The sequence below is a fragment of the Papio anubis genome, chromosome 10 (genome assembly GCF_008728515.1).
Source record: "Papio anubis isolate 15944 chromosome 10, Panubis1.0, whole genome shotgun sequence".
Lineage (NCBI taxonomy): Eukaryota > Metazoa > Chordata > Mammalia > Primates > Cercopithecidae > Papio > Papio anubis.
In genome coordinates this window covers 40,999,585-41,013,025 of record NC_044985.1, presented here as the reverse complement: position 1 = coordinate 41,013,025, position 13,441 = coordinate 40,999,585, and the positions used below count along the sequence as shown (strand labels likewise).

At 40.5% G+C, this 13,441-nt stretch overlaps 1 protein-coding gene across 2 annotated transcripts in view; it reads right to left on the bottom strand.

Annotated features, from left to right (window-relative positions):
* Positions 1–13,441, bottom strand: part of GALNT5 (polypeptide N-acetylgalactosaminyltransferase 5) — a 56,578-nt gene that overhangs the window by 22,448 nt on the left and 20,689 nt on the right. For both annotated transcript variants that reach the window (XR_635436.4, XM_003907493.5), the window contains exons 2-3: positions 7,604–7,770; positions 5,907–6,026 (exon numbers count right to left, since the gene is read on the bottom strand). Coding sequence is in view for 1 of the 2 variants with exons in the window: in XM_003907493.5 (XP_003907542.2) it covers positions 5,907–6,026; positions 7,604–7,770 (287 nt within the window). In the remaining variant the exon portion in view is untranslated. The remainder of the gene's footprint in view (positions 1–5,906; positions 6,027–7,603; positions 7,771–13,441) is intronic.

The window sequence follows — 13,441 nt, the reverse complement described above, 5'->3', positions numbered from 1 at the left end:
ATACCTAAATTCTTTAAAAATGGCTAGTATAATTTACTGTCAGAATAATCAACCCAATCACTTAAAATTTTTAAATTGACACATAATAATTATATATATTTATAGGGTACATAGTGATATTTGATACATAAAATGTGTAGTGATCAAATCAGGGTAATTAGCATGTCAATCACCTCAAACATTTATCATTTATGTGTATTGGGGACATTCAAAATCCTCTCTGATAGCTGCTTGAAAACATATAATAAACTATTGTTAACTATAGTGACCCTATAGTGCTATAGAGCACTAGATTTGGAAAGGGTAGGGGAGAGGGGATATAGGGAGAGGTTGGTTAAAGAATATAAAATTTTAGTCCAATCTTGATTGCTACCTGGTAGGATTTTCTGTTTCTAAGGATAGGTCACAATAATACTGGATTGTTTACAGATGGGTTTCATTTGTAACTTAAAAATTTGGAGGGTGGGGGGCAACATAAAACTGTTCAATGTGCCAAACAATTTTGGGTCCTTGTTGAGCATGGACCCCCACTTATATCCAGTGTACCAACCTGGAATATTGCTGCAGAACCAGTTAATGCTGGATGGTTATGTCAAGGGTTCCTCGAGGGATGTTGGCTTGGCATGCCATTTAATTTTACATAATGCCTCCTAAGTAACGCTAAGGAAATAATTTTTACCTGCAGCAGATACAAGTTATAAAAGTTTGCAGAAAGATGCCTACTGTTGCTTTTTAGGAGACCTTGGAGTTTGCCAGGAGTTAGATGTCACCTGTCCAGTTACTTAAAGTTAGCCAAGTGATTATTTAGAATGCTCATAGAAATGTCAGGAATTTTGCTAAACGCCATGTCATGAAGGAAATGAAAACCTAATATTTACTCTGACTCTCTACTGCCTGACTGTAACTCCTCTTGGCAGGGCAGTAAATCATTTGGTCTGTTCCATACTAGGAAGGAATGTGGATGATCTACTTGTTCCCTGATATTTCATTTACTGCATCTTTTAAATTCTGTTGGCTTCATAGAGTGAGCAATTCTTAGAGATCCATTGCCCCTGGCCTACCTGTCAAATTTTGAAATCCTACTTGGGACTCTCAACCTCCTCATTCACAGCAAGCAACTGATTGGACCTAATCTTTTTGCCTGAAATAGATTCAGATGAAGAACTAACATGCCCTGGAAACGGAATGCATAGTAGACATCGCTAACGGTAAGGCAGATCAGTGCTTGGCCCCTTATTATTTTGCAGATGATTGCAGACTTTCAGAGAGCCTGCTGCAGACCTTCAGAGAGCCTCATAATACCATGGGACCAAAATAGGCCATCTGACTTCTATTTTTGCATGTCTTTGGATCTCTGGATCTCACCCTTGCCTGTTAATTCCCTTTTGAGTCCTAAAGGGCAAATCTGTAGGGAACAGTTGCGCCAAGGCCTGTCAGGTTCTGGACTCATATTCTTATCTTTAAACTCTTTGTTTGGTGAGGCATCCTAGAGAAAATTTTTGTCTGCTGTCTTTGCTGACCTCTAATTTACAGGAACTCTTCAGGAGGCCCTTAGTCTCTTACTTATCTCTACTCTTGAGAGCTGTGGCACACCTAGGGGAGTTTGAGAGGACCCACCCCGCCTGCCATCTCTGCTCAATGCCAGTCTCTGAATTACATTCTCTGCTAAAACTGATCCTGCATTGCCTTGAATTCCCCACAGGGGACAGGTGTACTTCCTGGCATTGGATGTATCCCTGGGCAAGGATACATCGAGACACACCTTTCTTCTTTCCAAACTCTCAAGTACCTAAGCTCCACTAATGCTGCTCAAAGTGTAGGTCACAGACCCTGCCGTCTACAGGGAGATAGCAATAGAAATTGAGAACAAATATTTTTAAACTTTATAGCAATTTGCCAAATTTATAAATTTATACATATATATATATATATATATATATATTTTTTTTTTTTTGAGACACTGTTTTGCTCTTGTTGCCCAGGCTAGAGTGCAGTGGTGTGATATCACCTCACTGCAACCTCCGCCTCCCGGGTTCAAGAGATTCTCTGCCTTAGCCTCCTGAGTAGCTGGGATTACAGGCACCCACCACCACTCCTGGCTAATTTTTTGTATTTTTAGTAGAGACAGGGTTTTGCCATGTTGGGTAGGCTGGTCTCGAACTCCTGACTTCAGGTGATCTGCCTGCCTCAGCCTCCCAAAGTGCTGGGATTACTGGCATGAGCCACTGCACCCAGCCATATATAATTTATATATAATAAAAATGGGTTTGTGTTTTATATATCTACTTTCCTTTTTGAGTAATTAATATTTGTTATAATTTACAAAGGGGTAGGTCAATAAAAAAATGGAAATTAGGGGAAAAAAGTCCTTTTTAGATAGTTTGGGAAGCATCACTCTACTAGGCAGTGGCAAGCAATTAAGATACACCTAGTTGGGGTTTTTCAAACTGAGAGCTGTAGATCCTCTTAGTGAATCAATCACTAAATCAATTTATTGAGATTGGCCAGGATCTAAAAAATAAATAACATAGAAAAGAAGATATTAGAATCTATTCCACATGTTATTTGATAAAATGTCTACTGTAGTTATATGTGTGATTACACATGTAGTGAATTGTGATGAAAAATTTATTTCTACACAAGTCATCATCAAAATGGTTTGAAAGTTACTGAGCTAATATTCTCAAGGGTGTTAATGAATCTGAATTTACATTCAGATTTGCTAAATTCAAAGAAATTACTTTATGAATGTAACTGCAAACACTTGAGCAAGCAGTTGCAACTGCTTTAATCAAGCTCATAACACCCCTTCTAAGACACGCCACCCATGTCGTCTAATAGTTTGGACTGTGTCGGAGGCCATTACTAGCATACTCTGTGCTCCATGCAGGCAGAGAGAATATTTTTAAATAAGTAGTCCATATTTGGTTCTGTATTCTACTTTCTGCACGTGAATATCTAATTTTCATCTCAAATTTATATGGACAAAATCAAAACTCAACTGCAATTCCAAACCTGCTCCTCCAATTTTGAGCCTACCACCCACCAAGCTGTTCAGATACCAGTCCTAGGGTTTGTTTCTGATTGCTCTCATTCTCTTCACATCCTATCTGATGGCAAGTCCTATACGTTCCATGTGCACAATCTATGATGAAGCTGACCATTTCTCCCATTTACCCTGGCACCTCCCTGGTACTTGGACAACTAAAATAGCCTCCTAACTGGCCTCCCTGCTTCGTTTTTCATCTTCCTAATATCCATTATCTACACAGTGGCCAAAATGAACTTTCAAAATGTACATCAGACAGTTTTGTTCCCATTTAACATTCTTCACTGGCTTCACCTTATACTGAGAATAATGCCTACAATCTTTAAGTGATGCACAAAACTTTAGAAAAACTTGCTTTTTTCTTTCCCCCCAAATGAATCTTTTATGACTCTCCCCATGGTCAGCACCCATGAGTCAAAATGAACTTATTTCTTTACCTTGAATATGCCAAGCTCATTTCTTCATTAGGACATTTGTACTTCTTGTTCCATTTGCTTGGGAATAGTCTTCACCCAGACCTCAGCTCAAAAGTTACCTACTTAAACTAGTTCTTGAGTATCCTATTTGTACATCATTTATAGGTAATTATTTTCCAAAGGAAATTAAGCATGGAATGCCATTAGATTTTTCTGAATGCAGTCTCTCATCAAGAATCTTAACTGTCACTGCAATGCCAATTTTGGTGTGATGTATTTGTTGTTCACTTAAAATTTCCTCTACAAAGAGAAGACATTTGTTAGCAAACCAATGAAATGAGAAGAGCTTCAAATATGGGGTCCAGTTACGAGAAAATTAAACTCACGTAAGCAGATAATTTCCCATCAGAACATGCTTGAATTTAAGCTGGTGAAGAACTGTAAAAGCAGGGCGTACAGGACCGGAGTAGTGACTAAGTGTCTAGAGGCCTCAAGGTATAGTAGATAAGAGGATGGCCTCTGGAGTCAGGGCATTCAGGTGCCAGCTTTGGATTTACCACTGACTAGATGGGTGAGCTTGCATAAGGCACAGCCTCACTGCACCTCTATATTCTCATATGTAGAATGAGGATGTGATTGTACCCATCTCATAGAGTTATTGTGAGGATTCAATCAGTTAATATATGAAGTATTCAGAATGGCACCTAGCATATAAGTCAGCTAGTATCACAGGGCACAGATCCTTCCTTAGAAACTTATGAGCATGAACCCAAATGTTTGATGTTGTTTGTAGAATACTCATAAAATAGACTCATTTCTCATTCACTCACCAACACCTGCACACTAAAAAAAGGAGGGGAAAAGAAGGCATATGGCCTTTGGGGAAGGCAGAAAAAACCTAGGAAGAACAGACATGGGTCAGAGAAGAGAGGGGTGAGGATTGTAGAATTAAAACTTTATGAAATCTTGAAATACTGATTGGTCAGGTCAAAAAGGCGCAGGCTTGAAGAAGCTCCTAGTGACCAAATTTGGGACAATTTGAACACCAACAAGAATAATGGTGATATAATACACATTTAACTTCTAAGCCATACATCCATATTGGTGAGGGGATGAGAGGGAGGGGAGAGGGAGGTTGAGGGGGAAGAGAGGAAGAGTTAGAAAACAGGAGAGGGAGAGATAGAGATTTTTTTTCCTTACACATGAGTGCCAGCTAAATAAAAAAGAATGAATTATAGAAAAGCAACTTTTCAGTCCTCAATGTAATAATTGATTTAAGCAAGGATCATCAATGGATACTAAAAACCATTGGGTAAAACATTGTAAGAAAAACAGAATATTCTCATGGGTTAATGTATCATTCCACAAATTACTTCTTACTCCCAAAGTAAAGATCTAGCTGTCAACATCTTAACTAACTTCTCAAAGTTAGTATCAACAATACTGGTGATATTATGTTATATTATATGCCTCTTGATGAGATGTATACCGTTTCTATCACCTATGTAGTAGCATTCTATATAATATTTTCACTCCAAAAACATTTATCCTGCAGGTAACAAGAGGAAATCGAAAATTTCAGAACATGGTCAGTTGTACCAAACAAATGGCATGAACTTAAAACACACACACACACACACACACACACACACACACACACAAATGTTTAAGCAAAGTGTGAGGAGTTGAGTATTCTAGACTAAGAAGACCAAACTATCAAATGCAGGGTATGAAACTTAATTAGTTTCTGAATTTAAAAAAAACGTTTTGCGGCCTGTAATCCCAGCATTTTGGGAGGCTGAGGCAGGCAGATCACGATGTCAGGAGATCAAGACCATCCTGGCTAATGTGGTGAAACCCCATCTCCATTAAAAATACAAAAAATTAGCCAGGCATGGTGGCGGGTGCCTGTAGTCCCAGCTACTCGGGATGCTGAGGCAGGAGAATGGCCTGAACCTGGGAGGTGGAGCTTGCAGTGAGCTGAGATGGCGCCACTGCACTCCAGCCTGCACTCCAGCCTGGGCGTCAGAGCAAGACTCCGTCAAAAAAACAAAAAAACAAAAAAAAATCCAAAACCAAAAAAATTTTGGGAACAATGACAAAACTTGAAAATAGCATATAGTAGGTATTATATTTAGTTATGAAAGCTGTGCTTATTTAAGAGAATGCTCCTGTTCTTCAGAGACGCCTACTGAGGTCCTTAGGGGTGCAGTATGATGATGTCTGTAACTTCTTTTTCAAAGGTTCAGGAAAAAAGTATCTACAATAGGTGTCTATGTGTGTTTATGATAGAGCACATATTATAAAAACTTTAAAACTGATGGAACTAAGTGATGCATATATAGGCATCATTGTGCTAGTCTTTCACATTTTCTGTATGTTTGAGAAACATTTTAAATTAAAACAAAATGTAACACACAAAAAAATGAGTAGCTTCTTACCTGTTGCATTCTGTGCTCCTGCCAGCCTGGCCCTTATTAAGCCATGTCTCTCTTTGAGATGAAGAATCCGAACTTTTGGAAACTGGGACATGTATTTATCCAAATTATCTTTTAGGTAGTCTACATCAGAGTAAAGATAAACCAGGAACACTTGAATTAGCTGTCTAGATAGTATCAGAAGTGCCTTCCCGAAGTCAAATGCCAAAAACTATGACATTACCATCATCACTGAATTTTATTCCTTGGGTCATAATTTTATTTTCTGATGTCATTTTCTTGGAAGGATTCTGTCTCATTTCAATATTCAAAGCTGTCTGATTTTTCAAACCCCAAATCTTTGTTTTCAGTGTTGCAAGGTGATACAGTGGAGGGCACACCTTTCTGAGTATTTGTCAAGGTAGGGGAATATTTGCCTTAAAATAAATGTAGCTCAGGCTTCTGCACAATTCTGCTTCTACTCTCAACCCCACCTCTTGCAAAAGCCCTTTCCATGACCCAAGGAAGAGGCTAAACAATGTGTGCAAATAAGACCCTTTCATTTCCTACTCTGACATCCCCTTCCATTACACCTTTTCTCTCTTATTAGATGGCTATGGAGGGATCCAGCTAAAGGAACAGTTTTCCGCGGGCTTTATGAGCCATGTTTATGTGACTTATAGTCACTTCTGTGTGTAATTAAGCTATTGACAGCTATCCTAGGTCGGAATGGCTTCCAGAAAACTTTCTAAGAAAGTTTTTCTTAGGACCCTGAAAACTGAATAAGCTTCAGGTCCCACAGAATCTGGACCTACCCCTCATGAAGGGACTCTTATCTACTTTCTAATTGGGTGCTATTTTTGTTTATGCTTTCAAGGCCACGTTTTATGTTTTCAGCCAGTTTTTCTCTGTCATCCCACAGTTTCTTGAGCTCAATGTGATTATGGTAGAAACTCTGAAGCTAAAGAAACTTCCCATGTTGCTGTGGTCACAGCTCAAGGCTAAGACTTAGCTTAAGGCTAAGTATATTAGCATTGCCAAGTCTTTGCTATTTTCTAAACTTTTCTGAAAAATGGGTTCCATTTTGGGAATTTGTAATGTGGCTGTCAGACCACCTACATACACAAGTTATTTGACAACCTAAAGAGTGAGATTCTTCACTGTAATAAACAAAAATGAATGTAAAGGCTATGGTGGATTCTTCTTTTGAACTTTATTGGAATCACCTCATCTCTCTTGTCCTATTGGCAATTTGTCTTCTTAACACTTAACTGAACACATCATATGCCTTGCTCTCAAGGAAGAAGCCATAAGACCTCAATTTCTTTGCCTTCCATAAAGTCCAACTGTAACTCTAGTTATTACCAGTAGGCAAGGCCTCCCTTTAATTGTGATTCCATTAAAAGGGATTTATGCAATTGTAGAGGACATCTAAACTCCAGTACTTCAAAGTACCCATCTCCAAGGAGCCATAGTTAGAAGATCATTCCAACATGGTAGGAGAGTTACAACTGAGACAACTAACTGATTAGAGCTCCAGATGACTTTTAATGTCCACAGATGCTTAGACTTATGTCTCTGAGGCTCCACGTAAAACAATGCATTTGTACAATGTTTATGCTTCATCAAATTATCTTGTAATTTTGCCATCCAAACTGCTACCAAACTTTGCTTCCACCAAACTTTGAAATTTCAAGAGATAGCCCGAGTGGTTTTCTTACCTTTGGTGCTGAAGTCATCTACCAGCAGAATCTCCTTGATGAGGTACGGAGGAGAGCGATTGAGGACACTGTGAACAGATCTCAGGAGAGTGGACCACACTTCATCCACAAAGCACATGATGACACTGGTGGTTGGGAGGTTATTGTGAACTAGCTGCTCTGTACATCTGAGCCGGAATATAAGCAGAGCACAAGAGATGTGCTAAGGAGATCCACAAGATAGTTTTAAAAGTCACAGAGTGTGATGGTGTGCATATACACACACGGTCTGTCATCGATCTGTCTGGTCTATCAATCATCTATTTATATATACCAATGATGATTTTATTATTTATCATGTACCTTTTCTTGAGGAGGGGTACATGCAAAATAAAAAAGCAGAAGGATTACCTGTAACAGTGGTTGTTGTAAAAGGACAAGAGATGCAAGACATGAGAATGTTCCATGGAGACATCACACTGCGGTGGAAAGGACATGGGCTTTACAGATAGTTAGACTCTATTTTAAATCTCATGGCCAATATTTCTCAGGTCTTTAACCATTAATGCCTTCTTTAACTTCTCTGTGCCTCAATTTCCTCATCTGTAGAATGAGGTAATAAATGGTTCTTATTCAATAGAGTTTTGTAGCCTAGTGATAATGTACATACAAAGCCTAGCAGGGTTCCTGGCACAGGAATTTATGAAATGGTAGTTACTGCTATCATTACTAGTTTATATGTTAGAAGATAGCATTCTGACTTATTTAATGTTCCCAAGTAGTTTATGATTGCCTTTCCAACTGGTCATCTGCCAAGTGCCACGGCATCTATTCTTTTCTCCCATTCTGCTTGTGTATGTACTTATGGCATAATATATATGTGCTAAATAATTAAACTCTTTTCAGCTTCCCTATCTGGGGCTCCCTTGCTGATACTCTGCTACAGAATAGCCACAGTTGAAAAACCATTTTGCTGGAATGCAATCCAGGCTACAGTGGGAGTTAGTACTCACGCGGGTTGCAACTGGCCTGGGTTTTTTCCCATGCCCTGTGGAATACACTGCCTCACTGCTGGCATTCTTTCACCCCCTGCCTGTGCCACTCTTCATAGGCAGTGTCTAGTGGAACCTCACAAAATGTATTTGCCATCTTACTAACACAGCTACTGTCAGTAATGTGATCATTAATGATGATGATCATAAACATTATAAGCATTCCATATTATTTCAATGTCGACCTCAAATTACCAGCATCTCTTTCTCTTTCTATTGGTGAATAATCAAAATCATGGAAAGACTAGTCCATGATTCTACTGTTAGTAAATGGCAGAGCGGGGACATGAACACTGATCCAGTCTGGCTCCAAAAGTAACCATTGAGGAAGCCTTAGATCCACAAGAATAGAAGCAGCTGGCAGTAGATGTAGCATTTTGTGAGAGCTGGCACTTCTGCCAAATAACATGGTTACACTTTACTTATTCCATAAATAAAAATAGGTAAGAGCAAAAACCATAGTAAAGCAAATCACATTTGCATGACACTCTAGTGTTGCCAGAGTGCTATTCTGTACATAATTGAATTCGGTCTTCATGACAACTGCTTGAGATACATATTATTATACACTTCTTCAAATAGAGCAAACTAAATCTTGGGAAGTTAAATGACTTACGCACATCATCCACCTAGAAAGGATATATAAGGAAATGTGAACAAATAATGTTTTCACTTTACTGCTGGTTTTTCTGTAGGAGAATGGGTTTTGGAAATAGATATGTGCTCAAATATCAGTTTTTCTAATTACGGATTTGGAACAGCTTTACTACTTCTTTGAACCTCAATTTGCCAACTACAAAGCTGAAATTAAACATGTACCTATAAGATTACATATAAATATTATGTAAAGCTCATCTAATATATATCTGACACATAGGGAGTACTTAAGAAATGGTAGACAAATCCAGCTATGCTTCATAATATCAATGGTTTCCTAAATGGTTGTTTATCATAACAATTGACAAAGCCTTAGAAAAATATAAATATCCAATCCTCAGCACCAGAAAATCAATGTACAAGGTTTGCAGAGGGCCCAAGAATCCATGTCTTAAAATACAAACAAATAAAACAAAATGCAAAGAAACCAACCAACCAACAAACAAAAGAACGACTCACAAATCATTGATTGGTGAGTTTAAGAACTTGAGCTCGCCGGGCGCGGTGGCTCAAGCCTGTAATCCCAACACTTTGGGAGGCCGAGACGGGCGGATCACGAGGTCAGGAAATGGAGACCATCCTGGCTAACACGGTGAAACCCCGTCTCTACTAAAAAATACAAAAAACTAGCCAGGCGAGGTGGCGGGCGCCTGTAGTCCCAGCTACTCGGGAGGCTGAGGCAGGAGAATGGCGTAAACCCGGGAGGCGGAGCTTGCAGTGAGCAGAGATCCGGCCACTGCACTCCAGCCTGGGCGACTGAGCGAGACTCTGTCCCCCCCCCCCGCCAAAAAAAAAAAACTTGAGCTCAAAATAAAGTTAATTTATTCTTATTATTTGAGGCTAATATTAAAAAAAATAAATTGAGGGCTGATAGAAGCATGTCCTAAATGTTCAAGTGACATAGAATTAAAATAACACATTTTGATTCAGTATCTTGATGTAGTGATCAGGTATCTAATGCTAACTTAAAATAGCAGACTGTCTAAACTAATACTAGTCTACACAAAGGATCCATGCATTGGCATTTCTGAATAATATGAGAAGATATTCCTCTCTTCACTTAAGAGCTTTATCAGTTTACTTTGGTTACCATAACAAATTACTGAAAATTCTGCTTAACAGTTCCTTCCTTAATGTATCTATTTTCTCTCACATTTTTACTCTGAACAGAAAGAAGATAACAGTCCGCATCCTCAACATTTTGCTTGGTACTCTCCTCAGCTAAATATCCGAGTTAATCATTGGCAAGTTCTGCTAATTTTCACATGACTATAGGACACAGTTAAGCCAAGCTCACTGCCACTATGTAACACGGATCATTTTTCCTCCATTTCTCAATCATGTGCTCTGTATTTCCTTCTAAGCCTGTACCAGAAGTACTTACAATGCTCATATTTTTGCCAACATTCTGCTCAAGATAGCATACATATTTTCAAAGACGACTGATAGAAGCTTGCTTTCTATTTTTTTCGGAAACAGAGTCTTGCTCTGTTGCCCAGGCAGGAGTGCAATGGCACAATCTTGATAGAAGCTTTCTCTACTGTGCCGCTCACTTCCTTCTGAGCCCTCACGAGCAGCATACTTGATATTCATATTTCTACCACCATTGACTTCAGGGCATTCTAGGTTTTTTCTGTGATGCTTCACAGAATTCTTCCAGCCTCTACCTATTACCTAATTCCTTGGTGTATTAGGCCATTTTTGTGTTGCTCTAAAGAAATCCACCTGGCCAGGTACCTGTAATCCCAGCAATTTGGGAGGCCGAGGCAGGCAGATCACTTGAGGTCAGGAGTTCGAGACCAGCGTGGCCAACATGGTGAAATCCAGTATCTACTAAAAATACAAATATTAGCCGGGCATGGTAGCAGGTGCCTGTAATCCCAGCTATTTGGGAGGCTGAGGCAGGGAGAATTATTTGAACGCTGGAGGTGGAGGTTGTAGTGTGTAGTGAGCTGAGATCACACCACTGCACTCTAGCCTGGGTGACAGAGTGAGACTCCATCTATAAAAAAAAAAAAGAAATACTTGAGACTAGCTAATTTACAAAGAAAAGAGGTTTAATTGGCTCACGGTTCTGCAGGCTGTACAGGAAGCATGGCTCTGGCATGTGCTCAGCTCCCAGTGAAGCCTCAGGGAGCTTTTACCCATGGCAGAAGACAAAGCGGGAGCAGGCATGTCACATGACAGAGCAAGCAAGAGACAGCAAGGTGAAGTCTCCCACCCTTTTAAACAACCAAATCTTGTGTGAACTGAAGGAGAACTCACATATCACCAAGGGGATGGCACTAAGTCATTCATTACAGATCTGCCTCTGTGATCCAGTACCTCCCACCAAGTCTCACCTCCAACACTGGAGGTCACATTTCAACATGAGATTTGAAGGGGACAAACATCCAAACCATATAACTTGGACATTCCTTGGATGATACTTCTGTATTTTGGGGTATTTGTTATAGCAGCACCTCACTCCTTGATACCAAATTTATATTAGTTTCTTCTGACTACCATGACAAATTACCACAAACTTGGTAACATATTCTGTCACATTTCTGGGGGCCAGAATCCTAAAACCAAGATGTCAATAGGGCCTCACTCCCTCCACAAGCTGTAGGGGAGATTTAGTTCCTTGCCTCTTTCAGTTTCTGCTGGCAATCCTTGACTTGTTACATCACTCAAATCTCTCTCTCTGTCTTCACATCACTTTCTCCTCTGTCTCTCTCTGGGTGAAACCTCTGCCTGGCTCTCTTTTTTATAAAAGTGTTTATACATGTGATTTAGGGCATTTGGGGCCTATCTGGGTAATTCAGGGTAAATGTCTCCTCTCAAGATCCTTCATCACATCTCTTGCTTCAGAAGGTAATATTTACTCTTTTTCCAGGTGAGGTAACAATCACAGGTTCTGACAATTAGGAAGTAAATATAGTTTTGGAGAACCATGTCTTTTAGCCTGACACAAGGGCTTATTGAGTTAAGGCAAGAAATAGGCTGGGTGAGGTAGCTCATGCCTGTAATCCCAGCACTTTGGGAGGCCAAGGCAGGTGGATCACTTGAGGTCAGGAGTTCGAGACCAGCCCAACCAACATGGAGAAACCCCGTCTCTACCAAAAAATACAAAAAATTGAGGTCTGCTCCAAGATGGCCAAGTAGGAAGAGCTCTGGTCTGCAGCTCCCAGAGTGATTGACACAGAAGACGGGTGATTTCTGCATTTCCAACTGAGGTACCTGGTTCATCTCACTGGGGCTGGTTGGACAGTGGGTGCAGCCCACGGAGGGTGAGCTGAAGCAGGGTGGAGCATTGCCTTACCCAGGAAGCGCAAGGAGTCTGGGGATTTCCCTTTCTTAGCCAAGGGAAGCTGTGACAGATTGTACCTGAAAAAATGGGACACTGTCGCCCAAATACTGTGCTTTTCCCACTGTCTTAGCAACCGGCAGACCAGGAGATTCTCTCCTGTGTCTGGCTCGGTGGGTCCCACACCCACGGAGCCTTGCTCACTGCTAGTGCAGCAGTATGAGATCAAACTGGGAGGCAGCAGCCTAGCTAGGGGAGGGACGTCCACCATTGCTGAGGCTTGCGTAGGTAAACGAAGCAGTCGGGAAGCTCAAACTGGGCGGAGCCCACTGCAGCTCAGCAAGGCCTACTGCCTCTGTAGACTCCACCTTTGTGAGCAGGGCATAGGTGAACAAAAGGCAGCAGACAACTTCTGCAGACTTAAACGTCCCTATCTGACAGCTCTGAAAAGAGCAGTGATTCTCCCAGCACAACATTTGAGCTCTGAAAATGGACAGACTGCCTCCTCAAGTGGGTCCCTGATCCCTGTATAGCCTAACTGGGAGACACCTCATATAGGTGGGTGTCCCTCTGGGACGAAGCTTCCAGCGGAAGGACCAAGCAGCAATATTTGCTGTTCTGTAGCCTCCACTGGTGATACCCAGTCAAACAGGGTCTGGAGTGGACCTCCAGCAAACTGAAACAGATCTGCAGCTGAGGGACCTGACTGTTAGAAGGAAAACTAACAAACAGAAAGGAATACCATCAACATCAACAAAAAGGACATCTACACTAAAACCCCATCTGTAGGTCATCAACATCAAAGACCAAAGGTAGATAAAACCACAAAGATGGGGAGAAACCAGGGCAGAAAAGCTGAAA